The sequence below is a fragment of the Columba livia genome, chromosome 31, assembly GCF_036013475.1.
Source record: "Columba livia isolate bColLiv1 breed racing homer chromosome 31, bColLiv1.pat.W.v2, whole genome shotgun sequence".
Classification (NCBI taxonomy): Eukaryota; Metazoa; Chordata; class Aves; order Columbiformes; family Columbidae; genus Columba; species Columba livia.
The window spans coordinates 36,699-60,481 of NC_088632.1; the positions used below are offsets into that span (position 1 = coordinate 36,699).

Here is a 23,783-nt window from a genome sequence, read left to right on the forward strand (position 1 = left end):
GGGGGTTTGGGGGTACGGGGGGTTATTTTGGGGGTTCAGGGGGTTTTGGGGGGTCCTGGGGGGGGGGTATTGGGGTCCTGGGGGATATTGGGGGGTCCTGAAGAATTTGGGGGGGAATTTGGGGGTTCAGGGGGTTATTGGGGGTGTCATGGGGGTTATTGGGGTTCATGTGGAATTTGGGGGTTCATGGTGGATATTGGGGTGTCTGGGGGGGTTCAGGGGGGTCCTGGGGGGGGGTATTGGGGTCCTGGGGGTTATTGGGGGGTCCTGAAGAATTTGGGGGGGGATTTGGGGGTTGAGGGAGGTCCTGGGGGGTTATTGGGGTTCTGGGGGATTTGGGGGTTCAGGAGGTTATTGGGGTGTCATGGGGGTTTATTTGGGTTCATGGTGGATATTGGGGTGTCTGAGGGGGTTATTGGGGGGATTTGGGGGTTCAGGGGAGTCCTGGGGGATATTGGGGGGGTCCTGGGGGTTATTGGGGGGTCATTGTGCCCCATTTTGGGGGGTTATTGGGGTGTCCTGGGGGGTTATTGGGGGGTTCTGGGGGGTTATTGGGGTTCAGGGGGGTCCTGGGGGGTCCTGGAGGGTTCCTGGGGTGTCCTGGGGATATTGGGGGTCATTGTGCCCCATTTTGGGGGGTTATTGGGGTTCAGGGGGGTCCTGGGGGGTCCTGGTGGGTATATGGGGTGTCCTGGGGGTTATTGGGGGGTCATTGTGCCCCATTTTTGGGGGTTATTGGGGTGTCCTGGGGGGTTCCTGGGGTGTCCTGGGGGTTATTGGGGGGCTGTTGTGACCCATTTTGGGGGTTATGGGGGGGTTCTGGGGGGTTATTGGGGTTCAGGGGGGTCCTGAGGGGTCCTGGTGGATATTGGGGTGTCCTGGGGATATTGGGGGTCATTGTGCCCCATTTTGGGGGGTTATTGGGGTGTCCTGGGGGGTTATTGGGGTTCAGGGGGGTCCTGGGGGATATTGGGGTGTCCTGGGGGTTATTGGGGGGTCATTGTGCCCCATTTTGGGGGGTTATTGGGGTGTCCTGGGGGGTTATTGGGGGGTTCTGGGGGGTTATTGGGGTTCAGGGGGGTCCTGGGGGGTCCTGGAGTGTTCCTGGGGTGTCCTGGGGATATTGGGGTGTCCTGAGGATATTGGGGGGTCGTTGTGCCCCATTTTGGGGGGTTATTGGGGTTCAGGGGGGTCCTGGGGGATATTGGGGTGTCCTGGGGATATTTGGGGTCGTTGTGCCCCATTTTGGGGGGTTATTGGGGTTCAGGGGGGTCCTGGGGGGTCCTGGTGGGTTTATGGGGTGTCCTGGGGATATTGGGGGGCCATTGTGCCCCATTGTGGGGGTTTATTGGGGTGTCCTGGGGGGTTATTGGGGGATTCTGGGGGGGTTATTGGGGTTCAGGGGGGTCTTGGGGGGTCCTGGAGGGTTCCTGGGGTGTCCTGGGGATATTGGGGGTCATTGTGCCCCATTTTGGGGGGTTTTTGGGGGGTCCTGGGGGGTTATTGGGGTTCTGGGGGGTCCTGGAGGGTTCCTGGGGTGTCCTGGGGATATTGGGGTGTCCTGAGGATATTGGGGGGTCGTTGTGCCCCATTTTGGGGGGTTATTGGGGTTCAGGGGGGTCCTGGGGGATATTGGGGGGGTCCTGGGGGATTATTGGGGGGGTTCTGGGGGGTTATTGGGGTTCAGGGGGGTCCTGGGGGGTCCTGGTGGATATTGGGGTGTCCTGGGGGTTATTGGGGGGTCATTGTGCCCCATTTTTGGGGGGTTATTGGGGTTCAGGGGGGTCCTGGGGGGTCCTGGTGGGTATATGGGGTGTCCTGGGGATATTGGGGTGTCCTGGGGGGTTATTGGGGGGTCGTTGTGCCCCATTTTGGGGGGGTTATTGGGGTGTCCTGGGGGGTTATTGGGGGGTTCTGGGGGGTTATTGGGGTTCAGGGGGGTCCTGGGGGGTCCTGGTGGGTATATGGGGTGTCCTGGGGATATTGGGGGGTCCTGGTGGATATTGGGGGGTCCTGGGGGGTTATTGGGGTTCAGGGGGGTCCTGGGGGATATTGGGGTATCCTGGGGGGTTATTGGGGTGTTCTGGGGGGTTATTGGGGTTCAGGGGGGGTCCTGGGGGATATTGGGGTGTCCTGGGGATATTGGGGGTCATTGTGCCCCATTTTGGGGGGTTATTGGGGTTCAGGGGGGTCCTGGGGGGTCCTGGTGGGTATATGGGGTGTCCTGGGGATGTTGGGGGGCCGTTGCCCCATTTTGGGGTCCCCGTCCAGGCGCGGCGGGGCCGGCGGCTGCAGTTGCTGGTTGGCGCCACCAGGGGGCTCCGGACGCGGCTGCGCCCCCTGCAGGAGCAGGTGGGACATTGACCCCTATAGGGGGGGGGGGGGCAGTAAAACGGGGTGGGGGCAGTAAAACGGGGGGTCCTGTGGAATTGGGGGGTCACTAAAATATGGGGGGGAGGGGGAATGATGGGGGGGAGGGCGAAGAAATGGGGGGAGCGCAAAATGGGGGCGGGGGGGGAATAAGGGGGGGGGGTCCCTGAATGAATGGGGGGGAGCTAATGAATGGGGGAACTAATGAATGGGGGGAATCAATGAATGGAGGGAACCAATGAATGGGGGGGAACCAATGAATGGGGGGAATCAATGATGGGGGGAACTAATGAATGGGGGGAATTAATGAATGGGGGGGAAATTAATGAATGGGGGGGAAATTAATGAATGGGGGGGAAATTAATGAATGGGGGAATTAATGAATGGGGGGGAATTAATGAATGGAGGGGAATTAATGAATAGGGGGGGAAATTAATGAATGGGGGGAATTAATGAATGGGGGGAATTAATGAATGGGGGGGGAATTAATGAATGGGGGGGAAAATCAATGAATGGGGGGGAATTAATGAATGGGGGGGTCCCTAGTAATTGGGGGGACCCCAAATGAGGGGGGAACCAATGAATGGGGGGGAACCAATGAATGGGGGGACCAGTGAATTGGGGGGGGTCCCTAATAATTGGGGAGGACCCCAAATGGGGGGAACCAATGAATGGGGGGGAACAAATGAGTGGGGGGAACCAATGAATGGTGGGGACCTAATGAATGGGGGGGGTCCCTAGTAATTGGGGGGACCCCAAATGGGGGGGAACAAATGGATGGGGGGAACCAATGAATGGGGGGGTCCCTAGTAATTGGGGGGACCCCAAATGGGGGGGAACAAATGGGTGGGGGGAACAAATGGATGGGGGAACCAATGAATGGGGGGTACCCAATGAATGGGGGGGAACCAATGAATGAAGGGACCAGTGAATTGGGGGGATCCCTAATAATTGGGGGGACCCCAAATGGGGGGAACCAATGAATGGGGGGACCCAATAAATGGGGGGGGTACAATGAATGGGGGGGAATCAATGAATGGGGGGAATTAATGAATGGGTTGGTCCCTAAATATATGGGGGGGTCCCAAATAAATGGGGGGAACCAATGAATGGGGGGACCAATAAATGGGGGGACCAATAAGTAGGGGGGAACCAAATGAATGGGGGGGAGCCACTGAATGGGGGGAACCAATAAATGGGGGGGACCCCAAATAAATGGGGGGAGCCAATAAATGGGGGGGAACCAATAAATGGGGGGGACCAATGAATGGGGGGGACCAATGAATGGGGGGGGTCCTTAAATATATGGGGGGGTCCCAAATAAATGGGGGGGACCCCAAGTTGGGGGGAACCCAATGAATGGGGGGACCCAATGAATGAGAGGAACCAATAAATGGGGGGGACCAAATAAATGGGGGGAACCAATAAATGGGGGGGACCCCAAATAAATGGGGGGAGGGCAATAAATAGGGGGAGCCAATTTTTGGGGTGATTTCTCCCATTTTTGGGGTCCCCCCCGACCCTCCCCCACTGCAGGTGAGGGGGGAGGGGCGGCTGGGGACCCCCCCCCGCTCTGGTGGGGGAGGGGCAGCGGCTGCAGCGGTTACTGGGAGAACTGGGAACACTGGGAGAGCCCCCCCCGAGGTGAGCCGGACGCCTGGGTCCACTATGGAGGGGGGGGTCCCCGGACGCCTGGGTCCACTATGGGGGGTTCCCCGGACGCCTGGGTCCACTATGGAGGGGGGGTCCCCGGACGCCTGGGTCCACTATGGGGGGGTTCCCCGGATGCCTGGGTCCCTTATGGGGGGGTCACTTGGATACCTGGGGCCCTATTTTGGGGATAATGGGGGTCCCCGGACGCCTGGGTCCCTTATTGGGAGATTGGTGGGGAGTCCACCCGGACGCCTGGGTCCCCCTATTGTGGGGGTCCCGGACGCCTGGGTCCCTTATTAGGGGAGGGTCCCCGGACGCCTGGGTCCCTTATTGGGAGATAGGTGGGGGAGTCACCCGGACGCCTGGGTCCCCTATTGTGGGGGTCCCGGACGCCTGGGTCCCTTATTAGGGGAGGGTCCCCGGACGCCTGGGGTCCCTTATTGGGAGATTGGTGGGGGAGTCACCCGGACGCCTGGGTCCCCTATTGTGGGGGTCCCGGACGCCTGGGTCCCTTATGGGGTGGGATCCCCGGACGCCTGGGTCCCTTGTTTTGGGGGATTGGGGGGGGGAGTCACCCGGACGCCTGGGTCCCCTATTGTGGGGGTCCCGGACGCCTGGGTCCCTTTATGGGGTGTGGGGTCCCCGGACACCTGGGTCCCTTATGGGCGGTTGTCTCACCCGGACGCCTGGGTCCCTTGTACTAACCGCCCTTCCCCTCCCCCCCCCCAATTTAAGCCCCGCCCCGGACCCTCTGCTGCCCGTTTTCCGCGCTCTGGAGCTCCCGCCATATAAGGTATGTGTGGGCGTGGCCATTGGTGAGAGGGCGGAGCCAAGAGGGGTGTGGGCGTGGCCGACTGTGCCCAAACTCCGCCCCTTTTGCGATGTCCCCCCCCCCAGGCCCCACAGGCGGCGCTGCGCAGGGCGGCCCGGCTCAAACAGGAAACGCGGTCACCGGGGGGCGGGGCCTGAGGAGGGGGCGTGGCCAGCGCTGCCCCGCCCTGTGGGTGAGTGTAGAGGGGCGGGGCTGTGGGTGAGAGTAGAGGGGCGGGGCTTGAAGGGGGTGGGGCTTAAGAGGGGTGGGGCTTAAAGGGATGGGATTAAGGGGGTGGGGCTTAAAGGGGGTGGAGTTTAAGGGGTGGGGCTTAAGAGGCTGGAATTAAATAGGGCTTATGGAGGGGGGGTAAAGGGGTGGGGTTAAAGGGGTGGGGCTTAAAAGGGGGTGGGGATTAAAGGGGTGGGGTTTAAGGCGTAGGGATTAAGGGGTGGGGTTAAGGGGCTGGGGTTAAAGGGGGCGGGGCTTAAATGGGGCTTCACTGAATGGGCATTAAAGGGGGTGGGGATTAAGAGGGGTGGGGATTAAATGGGGTGGGGCTTAAAAGGGGGTGTGGCTTAAAAGGGGCTGGGATTAAAGGAGGTGGGGCTTAAGGGGTGGGGTAGAAAGGGGTGGGGTAGAAAGTGGGCGGGGTTTGGGGGGGTCAGAGTTTGACTCCGCCCCCCCCTGCTTGGCCCCGCCCAGGGCAAATTGTGGGCGGGGCCGACCCGGAGCTCCTCTCCCGGCTGCGATTGGTCGCCACCCAGACCCAGCGGCGAATGGAGAATTGGCCCCGCCTCCTGGAGCTCGTCAGCCAATGGTGAGCTGGGGGGGGGGTACTGGGGTTACTGGGAGTTACTGGGAGCACTGGGGGGTTACTGGGAGTTAATGGGGGGTTACTGGGAACCCTGGGGAGGGTTGCTGGACATTACTGGGAGCACTGGGGGGTTACTGGGCGTTACTGGGGGGGCACTGGTGGTTACTGGGAGTGGTTACTGGGGGTCATTGGTGGTTACTGGGGGTCACTGGTGGATAATGGGAGCACTGGGAGGTTACTGAGGGGTCACTGGGGGTCACTGGTGGTTACTGGGAGCACTGGGAGTGGTTGCTGGGGGTCACTGGTGGTTACTGGGAGCACTGGGAGGTTACTGGTGGTCACTGGTGGCTACTGGGGGGTCACTGGTGGTTACTGGGGGGTCACTGGTGGTTACTGGGAGCACTGGGGGTGGTTACTGGGGGTCACTGGTGGTTACTGGGAGCACTGGGAGGTTACTGGGGGTCACTGGGAGGTTACTGGGGGGTCACTGGTGGTTACTGGGAGCACTGGGAGGTTACTGGGGGTCACTGGTGGTTACTGGGAGCACTGGGAGGTTACTGGGGGGTCACTGGGGGTCACTGGTGCTCCCTGCCCCCCCCACCAGGTGGGCTCAACCCGCCCAGTGGACCTTGGCCACGCCCCCTGGCTCCCTCCCTTTCTCCCATTGGCTGCAGCGCTGGACTCGCGCCGCCCAGGCTCTGCCCTGGCCCCGCCCCCTCCCTTTGGCCCCGCCCACCGAGGGGCAGGACGAGGAGCAGCCGCAGCTCTGATTGGCTGAGACCTTTGAGGCCATAAAAGGAATTGGGGGTGTGGCCGGGAGCAGAGGCGGCCTGGAGGGGGGTGTGGTCTGGAGGGGGCGTGGCCTGGGCGGGAAGCTCTTAAAGGGCCATTGACATAAATAAGGAGTTAAAGGGTTTTTTGGGGTGAAACTAAAGGATTTTGGGGTGAAATTAAAGGTTTTTGGCATTCTAGGTGGTTTTGGGGCTGATTTAAGAGGATTTGGGGGTGAAATGAAAGGATTTTGGGGTGAAATTGAAGGATTTGGGGGCAGGCTCTTTGAAGGGGATTTTGGGGTGAAATTGAAGGATTTTAGGCTCCTCAAGATTTCAATATATTCAATTAATCCCTCAAGAGCCAAACTGGACCCAAATAGCCCCCAAATCACCCCAAATTGGCTTAAAATGGATCAGGCCCCGCCCACCACCCCCCATTGGCTGCTCCACCCCATCCATAGAATGTGATTGGCCAACAGGAGGAGGATGCTGATTGGCTGATTTATTCAGAGGTGGCGGCAGGGGGCGTGGTCTCCGCAAGCCCCGCCCCTGGAAGCGCTGTCTGGTAAATCACCATTGGCTGGATGGGGGGAAGGGGGCGGGGTCAGTGGGGACCCAGGTGTCCGGGCCACGCCCCTTCATCCCCCATAGTGACCCAGGTCCCGCCCCCTTTTCCCAATAAGGGACCCAGGCGTCCGGGCCACGCCCCTTTTCACCCGTAAGGGTCCCAGGTCCCGCCCCCTTTTCCCCATAAGGGAACCAGGCGTCCAGGCCACGCCCCTTTGTTCCCCATAAGGGACCCAGGCATCCGGGCCCCGCCCCCTTGTCTCCCATAGCAACCCAGATCCCGCCCCCTTGTCACCTATAATGGACCCACCCTCTTTCACCCCCATAAGGGACCCAGGCGTCCGGGCCCCCACTCACCGGCCTCTCCCCTTTGGCTCCGCCCCTTCCGGCCACCACCGTCCCCGTGACCGCCAGCCCCGCCCCGGCCACGCCCATCAGCAGCAGCAGCACCTGCACCCCCAGCAGCGCCCCCTAGGGGGGGCAACAGGGGTCAAGGGGGCGGGGCCTGCAGTTTGGCCACGCCCCCCCCGCCCGCCCATGTCCCAGCAGCGCCCCCTATGGGGAAAACAGTGGTAGTAAAAGGGGCGGGGCCTGAGCATTGACCCCGCCCCCCGCGACCAATCCCAGCAGCACCCCCTGGTGGTGGGAGAGGGAAATGAGCCCCCAATTGCCCTCCCAGTAACCCAGGTGTCCGGGAGGGACCCAGGTGTTCCGGAGGGACCCAGGAGTTCGGGAGGGACCCAGGTGTCCGGGAGGGACCCAGGAGTTCGGGGACCCATTATCCCCCCATTGACCCCAGTGTCCCCATTGACCCCAATGTCCCCATTGTCCCCAGTGTCCCCATTGCCCCCAGTGTCCCCATTGACCCCAGTGTCCCCATTGACCCCAGTGTCCCATTGACCCCAGTGTCTCATTGACCCCCAGTGTCCCCATTGACCCCCAGTGTCCCATTGACCCCAGTGTCCCCATTGACCCCAGTGTCTCATTGACCCCCAGTGTCCCCATTGACCCCAGTGTCCCATTGACCCCCAGTGTCCCCATTGACCCCAGTGTCCCCATTGTCCCCAGTGTCCCCGTTGACCCCAGTGTCCCATTGACCCCAGTGTCCCCATTGACCCCCAGTGTCCCCATTGACCCCCAGTGTCCCCATTGACCCCAGTGTCCCATTGACCCCAGTGTCCCCATTGACCCCCAGTGTCCCATTGACCCCAGTGTCCCCATTGACCCCAGTGTCTCATTGACCCCCAGTGTCCCCATTGACCCCCAGTGTCCCATTGACCCCAGTGTCCCCATTGACCCCCAGTGTCCCCATTGACCCCAGTGTCCCCATTGACCCCAGTGTCCCCATTGCCCCCAGTGTCCCCACTGACCCCCAGTGTCCCATTGACCCCAGTGTCCCCATTGACCCCAGTGTCCCCATTGACCCCAGTGTCCCATTGACCCCAGTGTCTCATTGACCCCCAGTGTCCCCATTGACCCCCAGTGTCCCATTGACCCCAGTGTCCCCATTGACCCCAGTGTCTCATTGACCCCCAGTGTCCCCATTGACCCCCAGTGTCCCATTGACCCCCAGTGTCCCCATTGACCCCAATGTCCCCATTGTCCCCAGTGTCCCCGTTGACCCCAGTGTCCCATTGACCCCAGTGTCCCCATTGCCCCCAGTGTCCCCATTGCCCCCAGTGTCCCCATTGACCCCAGTGTCCCCATTGTCCCCAGTGTCCCCATTGACCCCCAGTGTCCCCATTGTCCCCAGTGTCCCCATTGACCCCAGTGTCCCATTGACCCCCAGTGTCCCCATTGTCCCCAGTGTCCCCATTGACCCCAGTGTCCCATTGACCCCCAGTGTCCCCATTGACCCCAGTGTCCCCATTGCCCCCAGTGTCCCCATTGACCCCAGTGTCCCATTGACCCCCAGTGTCCCCATTGTCCCCAGTGTCCCCATTGCCCCCAGTGTCCCCATTGACCCCCAGTGTCCCATTGACCCCCAGTGTCCCCATTGACCCCAGTGTCCCATTGACCCCCAGTGTCCCCATTGCCCCCAGTGTCCCCATTGACCCCAGTGTCCCCATTGCCCCCAGTGTCCCATTGACCCCAGTGTCCCCATTGACCCCCAGTGTCCCCATTGACCCCAGTGTCCCCATTGACCCCAGTGTCCCATTGACCCCCAGTGTCCCCACTGACCCCCAGTGTCCCCATTGACCCCAGTGTCCCCATTGACCCCCAGTGTCCCATTGACCCCAGTGTCCCATTGACCCCCAGTGTCCCCATTGACCCCCAGTGTCCCCATTGACCCCAGTGTCCCATTGACCCCCAGTGTCCCATTGACCCCAGTGTCCCCATTGACCCCCAGTGTCCCATTGACCCCAGTGTCCCCATTGACCCCCAGTGTCCCCATTGTCCCCAGTGTCCCCATTGACCCCAGTGTCCCATTGACCCCCAGTGTCCCCACTGACCCCCAGTGTCCCCATTGACCCCAGTGTCCCCATTGCCCCCAGTGTCCCCATTGCCCCCAGTGTCCCATTGACCCCAGTGTCCCCATTGACCCCCAGTGTCCCCATTGTCCCCAGTGTCCCCATTGACCCCCAGTGTCCCCATTGCCCCCAGTGTCCCCATTGACCCCAGTGTCCCATTGACCCCAGTGTCCCCATTGACCCCAGTGTCCCATTGACCCCAGTGTCCCATTGACCCCCAGTGTCCCCATTGACCCCCAGTGTCCCATTGACCCCAGTGTCCCCATTGACCCCCAGTGTCCCATTGACCCCAGTGTCCCCATTGACCCCAGTGTCCCCATTGACCCCCAGTGTCCCCATTGACCCCCAGTGTCCCATTGCCCCCATTGTCCCCATTGACCCCCAGTGTCCCCATTGACCCCAGTGTCCCCATTGACCCCCAGTGTCCCCATTGACCCCAGTGTCCCATTGACCCCAGTGTCCCATTGACCCCCAGTGTCCCCATTGCCCCCAGTGTCCCCATTGACCCCCAGTGTCCCATTGCCCCCCAGTGTCCCATTGACCCCCAGTGTCCCCATTGACCCCAGTGTCCCATTGACCCCAGTGTCCCATTGACCCCAGTGTCCCCATTGACCCCAGTGTCCCATTGACCCCCAGTGTCCCATTGACCCCAGTGTCCCATTGACCCCAGTGTCCCCATTGACCCCCAGTGTCCCCATTGACCCCAGTGTCCCATTGACCCCCAGTGTCCCCATTGACCCCCAGTGTCCCCATTGACCCCAGTGTCCCCATTGACCCCCAGTGTCCCCATTGACCCCAGTGTCCCCATTGACCCCAGTGTCCCATTGACCCCCAGTGTCCCATTGACCCCCAGTGTCCCCATTGACCCCAGTGTCCCCATTGACCCCAGTGTCCCATTGACCCCAGTGTCCCCATTGACCCCAGTGTCCCATTGACCCCCAGTGTCCCATTGACCCCCAGTGTCCCCATTGACCCCAGTGTCCCCATTGACCCCCAGTGTCCCATTGACCCCAGTGTCCCATTGACCCCAGTGTCCCCATTGACCCCCAGTGTCCCCATTGACCCCAGTGTCCCATTGACCCCCAGTGTCCCCATTGACCCCCAGTGTCCCCATTGACCCCAGTGTCCCCATTGACCCCCAGTGTCCCCATTGACCCCCAGTGTCCCCATTGCCCCCAGTGTCCCCATTGACCCCCAGTGTCGCATTGACCCCCAGTGTCCCCATTGCCCCCAGTGTCCCATTGACCCCAGTGTCCCCATTGACCCCAATGTCCCCATTGACCCCAGTGTCCCCATTGACCCCCAGTGTCCCCATTGACCCCAGTGTCCCATTGACCCCAGTGTCCCCATTGACCCCAGTGTCCCCATTGACCCCAATGTCCCCATTGACCCCAGTGTCCCATTGACCCCAGTGTCCCCATTGCCCCCAGTGTCCCCATTGACCCCCAGTGTCCCCATTGCCCCCAGTGTCCCCATTGACCCCCAGTGTCCCCATTGACCCCAGTGTCCCCATTGACCCCCAGTGTCCCCATTGCCCCCAGTGTCCCCATTGACCCCCAGTGTCCCATTGACCCCAGTGTCCCCATTGACCCCAGTGTCCCATTGACCCCAGTGTCCCCATTGACCCCCAGTGTCCCCATTGACCCCCAGTGTCCCATTGACCCCCAGTGTCCCCATTGACCCCAGTGTCCCCATTGCCCCCAGTGTCCCCACTGACCCCCAGTGTCCCCATTGCCCCCAGTGTCCCCACTGACCCCCAGTGTCCCCATTGACCCCAGTGTCCCCATTGACCCCCAGTGTCCCATTGACCCCCAGTGTCCCCATTGACCCCAGTGTCCCCATTGACCCCCAGTGTCCCCATTGACCCCCAGTGTCCCATTGACCCCAGTGTCCCATTGACCCCCAGTGTCCCATTGACCCCAGTGTCCCCATTGACCCCAGTGTCCCCATTGACCCCCAGTGTCCCATTGACCCCAGTGTCCCCATTGACCCCAGTGTCCCATTGACCCCAGTGTCCCCATTGACCCCCAGTGTCCCCATTGCCCCCAGTGTCCCCATTGCCCCCAGTGTCCCCATTGACCCCCAGTGTCCCATTGCCCCCCAGTGTCCCATTGACCCCCAGTGTCCCCATTGACCCCAGTGTCCCATTGACCCCCAGTGTCCCATTGACCCCAGTGTCCCATTGACCCCCAGTGTCCCATTGACCCCAGTGTCCCATTGACCCCAGTGTCCCCATTGACCCCAGTGTCCCATTGACCCCAGTGTCCCCATTGACCCCAGTGTCCCATTGACCCCCAGTGTCCCCATTGACCCCAGTGTCCCATTGACCCCCAGTGTCCCCATTGACCCCAGTGTCCCCATTGACCCCCAGTGTCCCATTGACTCCCAGTGTCCCCATTGACCCCCAGTGTCCCATTGACCCCCAGTGTCCCCATTGCCCCCAGTGTCCCCATTGACCCCAGTGTCCCCATTGACCCCCAGTGTCCCATTGACCCCCAGTGTCCCCATTGACCCCCAGTGTCCCCATTGACCCCAGTGTCCCCATTGACCCCAGTGTCCCATTGACCCCCAGTGTCCCCATTGACCCCAGTGTCCCTTTGCCCCCAGTGTCCCCATTGACCCCAGTGTCCCATTGCCCCCAGTGTCCATTGACCCCCAGTGTCCCCATTGACCCCAGTGTCCCATTGACCCCCAGTGTCCCATTGACCCCAGTGTCCCCATTGACCCCAGTGTCCCCATTGCCCCCAGTGTCCCCATTGCCCCCAGTGTCCCCATTGACCCCAGTGTCCCCATTGCCCCCAGTGTCCCATTGACCCCAGTGTCCCCATTGACCCCCAGTGTCCCCATTGCCCCCAGTGTGCCATTGACCCCAGTGTCCCATTGACCCCCAGTGTCCCCATTGACCCCAGTGTCCCCATTGCCCCCAGTGTCCCCATTGACCCCAGTGTCCCCATTGACCCCCAGTGTCCATTGACCCCAGTGTCCCCATTGACCCCAGTGTCCCCATTGACCCCCAGTGTCCCCATTGCCCCCAGTGTCCCCATTGACCCCCAGTGTCCATTGACCCCAGTGTCCCCATTGCCCCCAGTGTCCCCATTGCCCCCAGTGTCCCCATTGACCCCAGTGTCCCCATTGACCCCCAGTGTCCCCATTGACCCCAGTGTCCCCATTGACCCCCAGTGTCCCCATTGACCCCCAGTGTCCCCATTGACCCCCAGTGTCCATTGACCCCAGTGTCCCCATTGACCCCAGTGTCCCCATTGCCCCCAGTGTCCCCATTGCCCCCAGTGTCCATTGACCCCCAGTGTCCCCATTGCCCCCAGTGTGCCATTGACCCCAGTGTCCCATTGCCCCCAGTGTCCCCATTGCCCCCAGTGTCCATTGACCCCAGTGTCCCCATTGACCCCAGTGTCCCCATTGCCCCCAGTGTCCCCATTGCCCCCAGTGTCCCCATTACCGTCCCCGCGGGTCCCAGTTGGTGGCACTGGGGACAGTGGTGGCTTAGGCTCAGTCCCAGGCTCAGTCCCTGGCCCAGCAGGGCCAGCAGGAGGCAGCACGAGGAGACCCCGCCCACGGCCACGCCCACCCGCGCCTGATGACGTCATCGGGGGCACCGGGGTCACCCCTTTGTCCCCATTGTCCTCATGTCCCCATATCCCCACATTGTTCCCATTGCCCTCATTGTCCCCATTGATCCCAATGGCCCCCATGTCCCCATTGACCCCATTGTCCCCCCAATGTCCCCATGTCCCCCATTGAGCCCCATTATCCCCATTTCCCTTGTTGTCCCCATTGTCCCCCTGTCCCCCCATTGTACAACTGACCCCCCATTGACCGCATTGTCCCCATATGTCCCCAATATCCCCCCATTGTCCCCATTATTGCCATTGTCCCATTGTCCCCCCATTGACCCCAATGTCCCCACATCCCCCCAAGTGTCCCCATCTACCCCAATGTCCCCATTTTCCCCAATGACCCCACTGACCCCAATGTCCCCATCGCCCCCATTGTCCCCATTGTCCCCATTGATCCCAATGTCCCCATTGACCCCAATGTCCCCAATGTCCCCATCGCCCCCAATGTCCCCATCGCCCCCATTGACCCCAATGTCCCCATTGTCCCCAATGTCCCCATTGTCCCCATGTCCCCAATGACCCCATTGCCCCCAATGTCTCCATCGCCCCCATTGACCCCACTGTCCCCAATGTCCCCATTGACCCCAATGTCCCCATTGTCCCCGTTGCCCCCAGTGTCCCCATTGACCCCATTGACCCAAATGACCCCATTGTCCCCATTGACCCCAATGTCTCCATTGACCCCATTGACCCCAGTGTCCCCATGTCCCCAATGACCACATTGCCCCCAATGTCTCTATTGACCCCATTGACCCCATTGTCCCCATTGACCCCAGTGACCCCATTGTCCCCAATGTCCCCATTGACCCCAATATCCCCATGTCCCCATTATCCCCATTGTCCCCATTGCCCCCAATGTCTCCAATGACCCCAATGTCCCCATTGTCCCCAATGTCCCCATTGACCCCATTGTCACCATTGTCCCCAATGTCCCCAATGTCCCCATGTCCCCATGTCTCACCATCCCCACACTCGGTCTCTTCTCCAGCGTCACCAGCAGCGACCCCGACACCAGCAGCTGGGGACAGGGACACGGGGTCACAGGGGTCATGGGGGTCACAGGGTCACCAGGTGACCCATAAGTGTCCCCAGTCCCATAACAGACCCCCCCAGCCCCATAAGTGCCCCCCCAGCACCATAAAAGCCCCCAGCCCCATAACAACCTCCCCAGCCCCATAAGTGACCCCATGATCCATAAGTCCCCCCCAGCCCCATAACTGCCCCCCAGCCCCATAGCTGCCCCCAGCCCCATAAGTGACCCCATGACCCATAAGTCCCCCAACCCCATAACAAACCCCCAGCCCCATAGCAAGCCCCCAGCCCCATAACAACTCCCCCCAGCCCCACAAGTGCCACCCCCAGCCCCATAGCACCCCCCAGCCCCATAACAGCCTCCCAGCCCCATAAGTGACCCCATGACCCATAAGTCCCCCCAACCCCATAACAAACCCCCAGCCCCATAGCAAGCCCCCAGCCCCATAACAACTCCCCCCAGCCCCACAAGTGCCACCCCCAGCCCCATAGCACCCCCCAGCCCCATAGCACCCCCCCAGCCCCATAACAGCCTCCCAGCCCCATAAGTGGCCCATAGACCCATAACTCAACCCCCAACCCCATAACACCCCCCCCCTCGCAGCCCCATAACACCCCCCAGCCCCACAAGTACCCCCAGCCCCATATGTGCCCCCCAGCCCCCCAAGTGCCCCCAGCCCCCCAAGTGCCCCCCAGCCCCCCAGGTGCTCTCACCAGCCCCCCGGTGCCCAGGGGCGCCCCCCATTGGGCCCCCAGGGGATCCCCCAGCGCCCCCAGGAGGGTCCCGCCCAGCGCCACCTGCAGGGCCCCCAGCAGCACCTGCGCCACCTGAGGGGGCGGGGTTTAATGGGCGGGGCTTAGAGGGGGCGGGGTGAGGGGAGGGTGGAGTCAGGGGAAGCCCCGCCCACAGCGCCCCCTGCAGGGCGCTTGGGGTTTAAGGGGCAGGGGTTAAAGGAGGGGGGGCTTCAGTGGGCGGGGCTTAGAGGGGGCGGGGATGGGAAGGGGCGGGGTCTGGGGAAGCCCCGCCCACAGCACCCCGCCCTGTAGGGCCCCTAGCAGCACCTGCGCCACCTGAGGGGGCGGGGCTTCAATGGGCGGGGCTTCCACTGACTCCGCCCCACCCCCTCTAAGCCCCGCCCACAGCGCCCCCTGCAGCACCTGTGCCACTTGAGGGGCGGGGCTTCAGTGGGTGGGGCTTCGATGGGCGGGGTCGGGGGGAGCCCCGCCCACAGCGCCACCTGCAGGGCCCCCAGCAGCACGTGGGCCAACTGCGGGGGCGGGGCTTAAAGGGGCGGGGCTTAGAGAGGGCGGTGTTAAAGGGAGCAGGTTTAAAGGGGTGGGGCTTGGGGGGGCGGGGATTAAGGGGGGCGGGTTTTAGACGGGGTGGGGTTAAAGGGGCGGGGTTAAAAGGGGCAGGATTTGAGGGTAAATGGGCGGGGACTAAAGGGGGTGGGGTTAAAATGGGCGGGATTAAGAGGTGGAGTTAAAGGCAGGATTTAAAGGGGTGGGGCTTAAAGGGGGTGGGGCTTAAAGGGGCGGGGTTTAAATGGGTGCGGCTAAAGGGGGCGGGACATGAGGGGTGGGGATTAAAGGGGGTGGGGATTAAAGCGGGTGGGGTTTAAAGCTTTGGGGGCGGGGCTTAATGTGGGTGGAGCTTATGGGGTGGGATTTAAAGGGGTGGGGCTTAAAAGAGTGTGGATTGATGGGGCGGGGCTAAAGGGGTGAGGCATAAAGGGGGCGGGGTTTAAATGGGGAGGGGTCTAAAGGGGAGGAGATTAAAGGGGGTGGGGTTTAAAGGAGGGGTTTAGAGGGGGCGGGGTTTAAAGGGGCGTAGTTAAGGGGGGCGGGGTTTAAGGGGGGTGGGGTTTAAAGGGGGCGGGCTTAAAGAGGGCAGGGTTTAAAGGGGGCGGGGTTTAAAGGGGGCGGGGTTAAATGGGTCCCTCACCCCCAGGGCCAGGGGGTCCCCATAGCGGTGCCGCCCCTGGGCCTGTGGGGGGCGCCCCGGCCCCGCCCCCCCCGGCACGATGCGCGTCAGCAGAACCACGCCCTCCATGGCCCGGACGCCTGGGTCCCTTCTTGGCGGGGGGTCACCCGGATGCCTGGGTCCCTCCCGGACGCCTGGGTCCCTCCCAGACGCCTGGGTCACTCCTTTGGGGTCACCCGGACGCCTGGGTCCCTTCTTGGTTGGGGGTCACTGGACACCAGAGTCCCTCCCGGATGCCTGGGTCCCTCCTCAGGGGTCACCCGGACGCCTGGGTCCCTTCTTGGGGGGGTCACCCGGACACCTGGGTCCCTTCTTGGAGGGGGGGGGGTCACCCGGACACCTGGGTCCCTTCTTGGGGGGGTCACCCGGACACCTGGGTCCCTTCTTCGGGGTCACCCGGACTCCTGGGTCCCTTCTTGCGGGGGGGGGGTCACCCGGATGCCTGGGTCCCTTCTTGGGGGGGTCACCCGGACACCTGGGTCCCTTCTTGCGGGGGGGGGGGGGGGGTCACCCGGACGCCTGGGTCCCTTCTTGGTGGGGTCACCCGGACACCTGGGTCCCTTCTTGGGGGGGTCACCCGGACGCCTGGGTCCCTTCTTGGGGGGGTCACCCGGACACCTGGGTCCCTTCTTGGGGGGTCACCCGGACACCTGGGTCCCTTCTTGTGGGGGGGGGGGGGGGGGGGGGGGTCACCCGGACGCCTGGGTCCATTCTTGGTGGGGTCACCCGGACGCCTGGGTCCCTTCTTGGGGGGGTCACCCGGACACCTGGGTCCCTTCTTGTGGGGTCACCCGGATGCCTGGGTCCCTTCTTGGGGGGGGGGGGGTCACCCGGACACCTGGGTCCCTTCTTGCGGGGGGGGGGGGGGGTCACCCAGATGCCTGGGTCCCTCCTCAGGGGTCACCCGGACACCTGGGTCCATTCTTGGGGGGGTCACCCGGACACCTGGGTCCCTTTTTGGGGGGTGGGGGGGGGGGGGGGGGGGGTGTCACCCGGACGCCTGGGTCCTTTCTTGGGGGGGGTCACCCGGACTCCTGGGTCCCTCCTTTGGGGTCACCCGGACGCCTGGGTCCTTTCTGGGGCCCTCCCAATTGCCCCCACCCCAGTGTTACCTGCCCGGATGCCTGGGTCCCTGGGGAACTCCTGGGTCTCTTCTGGACTCCTGGGTCCCTGGGGCACTCCTGGGTCCCTCCTGGACTCCTGGGGCACTCCTGGGTCCCTGGGGCACTCCTGGGTCCCTGGGGTACTCCTGGGTCCCTGGGGCACTCCTGGGTCCCTCCTGGACTCCTGGGGCACTCCTGGGTCCCTGGGGCACTCCTGGGTCCCTGGGGTACTCCTGGGTCCCTGGGGGGCACTCCTGGGGCACTCCTGGGTCCCTCTTGGACTCCTGGGGCACTCCTGGGTCCCTGGGGCACTCCTGGGTCCCTTCACTCCGGCCGCCGCACGGTGCTTGCGCAGGGACCCAGGCGTCCGGGCCCCATTGACCTTGAACCCCTGGGTCCCCGCCCCCCCCCACCCCCCCCCAACAGGGGACCCAGGCGTCCGGGAGGGACCCAGGCGTCCGGGAGGGACCCAGGCGTCCGGGAGCGCCCCTCCCCCCCCTTCCCGCACCATTTTCGATCCGTTTTCACCCATTTTAATCCATTTTAAGGCAAATTGCGACAATTTCGCGTCCACGTCTCCATTTTGGGGCCAAACCGGCGGATTTTGGGTCCAACCCCCATTTTTGGGGCCAAAAAACTTGAATTTTGAGCCAAACGCCGTTTTTTTGGTAACAATTTTGGGGCTAAAAACCCCGATTTTGGGTCAACCTCATTTTGGGGTGAAAACGCCAAGTTTTAGGGTCAAAAAATGTGCATTTTTAACCAAAAACGCCCAGATTTGGGTCAAAGCCAAATTGCGACATTTCGCCCACGTGGTTTTGGGGCAAAAAAACGGCGGATTTGGGTCAAAAGGCAAAGTCGTGGGGGGGGGGTGGGCGGCGCGATTTTGGGGCTAAAAAGAGCGATTTTGGGTCTAAAAAACGCGATTTTGGGTCCAAAAGTGCGATTTTGGGTCTAAAAAGTGTGATTTTGGGTCTAAAAAGTGAGATTTTGGGTCTAAAAAGCACAATTTTGGGTCTAAAAAGAGCAATTTTGGGTCCAAAAGTGCGAATTTGTGTCTAAAAAGTGTGATTTTGGGTCTAAAAAGTGCGATTTTGGGTCTAAAAAGTGCGGTTTTTGGGTGTAAAAAGCGCAATTTTGGGTCTAAAAGGTGCAATTTTGGGTCTAAAAAGCGCGATTTTAGGTCCAAAAGTGCGAATTTGTGTCTAAAAAGCGCAATTTTGGGTCTAAAAAGCGCGATTTTGGGTCTAAAAGTGAGATTTTTGGGTCTAAAAAGCACGATTTTGGTTGAAAAAGGGCAATTTTGGGTCAAAAAAGCGCAATTTTGGGTCTAAAAGGTGCAATTTTGGGTCTAAAACCAACAATTTCAGGTCTAAAAGGGGTTATTTTGGGTTGAAAAAGCACGATTTTGGGTCGAAAGAGAGTAATTTTGGGTCTAAAAAGTGCGATTTTGGGTCCAAAAAGTGCGATTTTGGGTCTAAAAAGTGGGATTTTGGGTCTAAAAAGCGCAACTATGCCTCTAAAAAGCTCAATTTTGGGTCTAAAAAGAGTAATTTTGGGTCTAAAAAATGTGATTTTGGGTCTAAGAAGAGCAATTTTGGGCCTAAAAAATGTGATTTTGGGTCAAAAAAGAGTAATTTTGGGTCGAAAAAGCGCAATTTTGGGTCTAAAAAGCACGATTTTGGGTCTAAAAAGAGCAATTTTAGGTCTAAAAAGTGCGATTTTGGGTCTAAAAAGAGCAATTTTGGGTCTAAAAAGAGTAATTTTGGGGCTAAAAAGCACAATTTTGGGTTTAAAAGTGCAAATTTGGGTCCGAAAAGTGTGATTTTGGGTCCAAAAATCGCAATTTTAGGTCTAAAAAGGGTTATTTTGGGTCCAAAAAGCGTGATTTTGGGTCAATAAAAGTAGAATTTTGGGTCTAAAAAGGGCGATTTTGGGTCTAAAAAGTGCGACTATGGCTCTAAAAAGCTCAATTTTGGGTCTAAAAAGTGTGATTTTGGGTTGAAAAAGCACAATTTTGGGTCTAAAAAGTGAAATTTGGGTTGAAAAAGTGCAACTTTGGGTCGAAAAAGTGCAATTTTGGGTCTAAAACCTGTGATTTTGGGTCAAAAAAGAGTAATTTTGGCTCTAAAAAGTGCGATTTTGGGTCGAAAAAGAGTAATTTTGGATCTAAAAAATGTGATTTTGGGTCAAAAAAGAGTAATTTTAGGTCGAAAAAGTGAAATTTGGGTTGAATAAGTGCGATTTTGGGTCTAAAAACTGTGATTTTGGGCCTAAAAAGAGCAATTTTGGGTCTAAAAACTGTGATTTTGGGTCAAAAAAGTGCGATTTTGGGTCAAAAAAGAGCAATTTTGGGTCTAAAACTGTGATTTTGGGTCTAAAAAGTGTGTTCTTGGGTCTATAAAGTGCGACTATGGCTCTAAAAAGCGCAATTTTGGGTTGAAAAAGCGCAACTTTGGGTCTAAAAAGCGCAATTTTGGGTCTAAAAAGAGCAACTTTGGGTCTAAAAAGCGCAATTTTGGGTCTAAAAAGCACGATTTTGGGTCTAAAAAGAGCAATTTTGGGCCTAAAAAGCGCAATTTTGGGTCGAAAAATCCCAATTTTGGGTCGAAAAAGCCCAATTTTGGGTCTAAAAAGAGCAATTTTGGGTCGAAAAAGCGCAACTTTGGGTCTAAAAAGCGCAATTTTGGGCCTAAAAAGCGCAATTTTGGGTCGAAAAAGCCCAATTTTGGGTCAGAAAGCACCTTATTTTTTGGCGGGAAAGGTGGGGGGGGGGGTGATTTTTGGGGCTAAACCGGGGGTTTTTGGCCCACGAGGGCCACGCGCGGCGCCCCCAGCGTGACGATGGCCGGGGGGGGCCAGATGATGACGGTGGCGCCGAGCGGCGATGACCTCATCGGTGATGTCATCGGTGACGTCATCGGTGACGTCAGCGGCGGCGGCGCCGGGCGGCGTTTGGCCTTTGGGGGGGAGAAAACGGCGTCAAAATGGCCCAAAACGGAGGAATTTGGCCCCAAAATGGGGCTGGGGGGGGAGGGGCGGTACCTTGGCGGGGGGAGGGGCCGGGCGGGCGGCGGCGGCGGCGGAAACAGCGGCAAAAGCGGCGAAAACGGCCCATTTTGGCCCAAAAGCTGCGGCGGGGATGTGAAACGGTCACGGAATCGGCAGAAAATGACCCCAAATTGCCTAAAATGGGGGAAATTTGCCCCAAAATGGGCCCCAAATGGGCCTAGTTGGGCCTAAAATGGGCCCAGCTGGGCCTAAGCTGAGGTAAAAATGCCCCAAAAGAGCCCAAATTGAGCCCAAAATGGATCCAAATGGTGCCAAGGTATCCCCAAATAGGCCCAAAATGGCCCAAATGAACCAAAATAGGGTGAAATTGCCCCAAAATGGGCCTAAAATGAGGTAAAAATGGGCCCAAAATGGGCCTAAAATGAGGTAAAAATGGGCCCAAATGGGCCTGAAATGAGGGGAAAATGCCCCAAAATGGGCCCGAAATGGATCCAAATGGCCCCAAAATCAACACAAATAAGGTAAAAATGCCCCAAATGAACCGAAATTGGGTAAAATTGCCCCAAAATGGGCCTAAAATGAGGGGAAAATGCCCCAAAATGGGCCCGAAAGGTCCCAAATGGGCCCAAAATGACCAAAATTGGGTCAAATTACCCCAAAAATGGGCCTAAAATGAGGTAAAAATGCCCCAAAATGGGCCCGAATGCCCCTAAAATGCCCCAAACTCCCCCAAAATGCCCCAAAATGAGGTAAAAATGCCCCTAAAATGCCCCAAAATGACACAAAATGACACAAAATGAGGTAAAAATGCCCCAAAATGGGCCCAAAATGCCCCAAAATACCCCAAAATGCCCCAAAATGCCCCAAATCCCCCCAAATTTCAATAGGCCCCAAACTGCCCCAAAATGCCCCAATTTCCCTCCAAATTGCCCCAAAATGACACAAAATGAGGTAAAAATGCCCCAAAATGAGGTAAAAATGCCCCTAAAATGCCCCAAAATACCCAAAATGCCCCAAACTCCCCCAAAATACGCCAAACTTCCCAAAATACCCCAAAATGCCCCAATTTCCCTCCAAAATGCCCCCAAAGACCCAATTGCCCTCCAAATTGCCCAAAATACCCCAAATTGCCCCCAAATGAGGTAAAAATGCCCGAAAATGGGCCCAAATGCGCAAATATGCCCCAAAATGAGGTAAAAATGCCCCTAAAATGCCCCAAAATGGCCCAAAATCCCCCAAAATGCCCCAAATCCCCCCACATTTCAATAGGCCCCAAACTGCCCCAAAATGCCCCAATTTCCCTCCAAATTGCCCCAAAATGACACAAAATGTGGTAAAAATGCCCCAAAACGAGGTAAAAATGCCCCAAAATGGGCCCAAAATGCCCCAAAATACCCCAAAATGCCCCAAATTGCCCCAAATTTCAATAGGCCCCAAACTGCCCCAAAATGCCCCAATTTCCCTCCAAATTGCCCCAAAATGACACAAAATGAGGTAAAAATGCCCCAAAATGGGCCCCAAATGCCCCAAAATACCCCAAAATGCCCCAAATCCCCCCAAATTTCAATAGGCCCCAAACTGCCCCAAAATGCCCCAATTTCCCTCCAAATTGCCCCAAAATGACACAAAATGAGGTAAAAATGCCCCAAAACGAGGTAAAAATGCCCCTAAAATGCCCCAAAATACCCAAAATGCCCCAAACTCCCCCAAAATACCCCAAACTCCCCAAATCCCCCCAAAATGCCCCAATTTCCCTTCAAAATGTCCCCAAAGACCCAATTGCCCTCCAAATTGCCCAAAATACCCCAAATTGCCCCCAAATGAGGTAAAAATGCCCCAAAATGGGCCCAAATGCCCCTAAAATGCCCCAAAATGCCCCAACATGAGGTAAAAATGCCCCAAAATGCCCCAAACTCCCCCAAAATGCCCCAAATCCCCCCACACTTCAATAGTCCCCAAACTGCCCCAATTTCCCTCCAAATTGCCCCAAATTTCCCTCCAAAATGCCCCAAAATGCTCCAAAACACCCCAAAATACCCCAAACTCCCCAAATTTACCCCAAATCGCCCCAAAATGCCCCAAAATCGGCAGTTTTTGGCTTTGCCTGATCCGGGCGGGTTTTGCCCCAAAGCGGCTGCGGGTCTGGGGGGGGGAGGGGCCAGAAGGGCCTTTTGAGGCCCCAAAATCCCCCTAATTAACCCCAAACCCCCTAATTAACACCCAACCCCCTAATTAACACCCAAACCATGTAATTAACACCCAAACGCACATAATTAACGCCCAAAAAACATGTAATTAACCCCAAAAACCCCGTAATTAGCCCCAAAAACCCGTAATTAACCCCAAAGCCGTAATTAACTCGGCGTCTGTAATTAATGGACTCAAAGCACTTTAATTAACCCCAAAAACCTCATTAAGCCCCAAATCTGGAGCTTCACCCCCAAAATGCTTCAATTTCACCCCAAAAAACACTTTAAATGAGCCCAAAAATGTCCCGAACCCCAAAATCCTTTAATTTCACCCCAAAATCCTTTAATTTCAGCCCCAAAATCCTTTAATTTAAACTTAAAATTGTCCCCGAAGCGCCAAAATCCTTAAATTTCCCCCTTAATTCCCGCCCAAAGCCCCAAAATCCTTCATTTCCACCCCAAAACGCTCCATGACGTCCCAATGACGTCACCACCCCCCCCCAAAACCGCTGAATTCAACCCAAAAAGCCCCCAAAACCTCGGAATTCAGCCCAAAAAGCCGCCGGGAGCGCGGGAGCCGGGAGGGGGCGGGGCCTGGGCGGGGCGACGTTCATTTGCATACGTCTCATTTGCATACGCCTCATTTGAATATCACAGCGCCTTCGCTCCCCGCGCTTTTATTTGCATACGCCTCGTTTGCATACGTCTCATTTGCATAAAGCGGCGTTTTCCCGCCCCGGGGGGACGTTCCGCCGCGTTTATTTGAATAATCGCCCTTAATTTGCTAATTACTCCGCCTAATTAATGCGCAAGCCCACGTGATCAGCCCATTCCCGCGCTCATTCGCATATTCATGGCATATTGTATGTTCGTAACGCCAACGCTCGCACTAATTAGCCAATTTGCATACGATTCGTTGCCATAAACACCCCACTGTTTGCAGCTCGTGGGGTCGTTTGCTCGCTCATTTGCATAACCCGCTTAATTAACTTTAATTAATTCGCTTGCATATCAGTGGTGTTGGTTTGTTTGCATATTGCTCATTAGTGACACCCTGGGTCCCCCCCGAACTCCTGGGTCCCTTGCCGAACTCCTGGGTCCCTCCCGAACTCCTGGGTCCCTCCCGAACTCCTGGGTCCCCCCCGAACTCCTGGGTCCCCTCCCGAACTCCTGGGTCCCTCCCGAACTCCTGGGTCCCCCCCGAACTCCTGGGTCCCTCCCGAACTCCTGGGTCCCCCCCCAAACACCTGGGTCCCTCCCCGAACGCCTGGGTCCCTCCCGAACTACTGGGTCCCTCCCGAACTCCTGGGTCCCCCCCCGAACTCCTGGGTCCCGCCTGAACTCCTGGGTCCCCCCCGAACTCCTG

The 23,783-nt window shown here is 58.6% G+C and overlaps 2 protein-coding genes and 2 long non-coding RNA genes across 11 annotated transcripts in view; 2 read left to right on the plus strand and 2 right to left on the minus strand.

Moving 5' to 3' along the window:
- The window catches only part of LOC102092263 (collagen alpha-1(II) chain-like), an 11,138-nt gene extending 4,516 nt beyond the window's left edge, over positions 1-6,622 (plus strand). The window contains exons 7-12 of the mRNA XM_065044039.1: positions 2,036-2,352; positions 3,907-4,014; positions 4,759-4,816; positions 4,921-5,027; positions 5,540-5,654; positions 6,256-6,622. Of these exons, the coding sequence (XP_064900111.1) occupies positions 2,036-2,352; positions 3,907-4,014; positions 4,759-4,816; positions 4,921-5,027; positions 5,540-5,654; positions 6,256-6,421 (871 nt within the window). The 3' untranslated portion in view covers positions 6,422-6,622. The remainder of the gene's footprint in view (positions 1-2,035; positions 2,353-3,906; positions 4,015-4,758; positions 4,817-4,920; positions 5,028-5,539; positions 5,655-6,255) is intronic.
- A 129-nt stretch (positions 6,623-6,751) lies between these two features.
- Positions 6,752-16,545, minus strand: LOC135576833 (uncharacterized). Of its 7 annotated transcripts, none has more exons than XM_065044003.1 (8): positions 16,487-16,545; positions 16,298-16,381; positions 16,075-16,193; positions 14,844-14,957; positions 14,059-14,115; positions 12,920-13,054; positions 7,349-7,462; positions 6,752-7,004 (listed from the first exon to the last, which is right to left on the minus strand). In XM_065044003.1, exons 3-8 carry the CDS (start codon positions 16,180-16,182, stop codon positions 6,927-6,929), a joined length of 606 nt encoding a protein of 201 aa, XP_064900075.1. In that variant the 5' UTR covers positions 16,183-16,193; positions 16,298-16,381; positions 16,487-16,545; the 3' UTR covers positions 6,752-6,926. The 7 variants fall into 7 exon arrangements, with proteins under 7 accessions (XP_064900075.1, XP_064900076.1, XP_064900072.1 ...); XM_065044004.1 differs by having other exon boundaries at positions 16,075-16,247; positions 16,351-16,381; positions 16,487-16,532; XM_065044000.1 differs by having other exon boundaries at positions 16,075-16,228; positions 16,487-16,505.
- A 1,181-nt stretch (positions 16,546-17,726) lies between these two features.
- Positions 17,727-22,943, minus strand: LOC135576837 (uncharacterized). Of its 2 annotated transcripts, none has more exons than XR_010468551.1 (3): positions 22,286-22,943; positions 20,262-20,402; positions 17,727-20,176 (listed from the first exon to the last, which is right to left on the minus strand). It is a non-coding gene; the product is annotated as an uncharacterized LOC135576837 (long non-coding RNA). The 2 variants fall into 2 exon arrangements; XR_010468552.1 differs by having other exon boundaries at positions 20,262-20,347; positions 22,286-22,940.
- On the plus strand, positions 20,394-22,627 carry LOC135576839 (uncharacterized). The gene is made up of 2 exons (XR_010468554.1): positions 20,394-21,421; positions 21,884-22,627. It is a non-coding gene; the product is annotated as an uncharacterized LOC135576839 (long non-coding RNA).
- Positions 22,944-23,783: the final 840 nt, after the last annotated feature.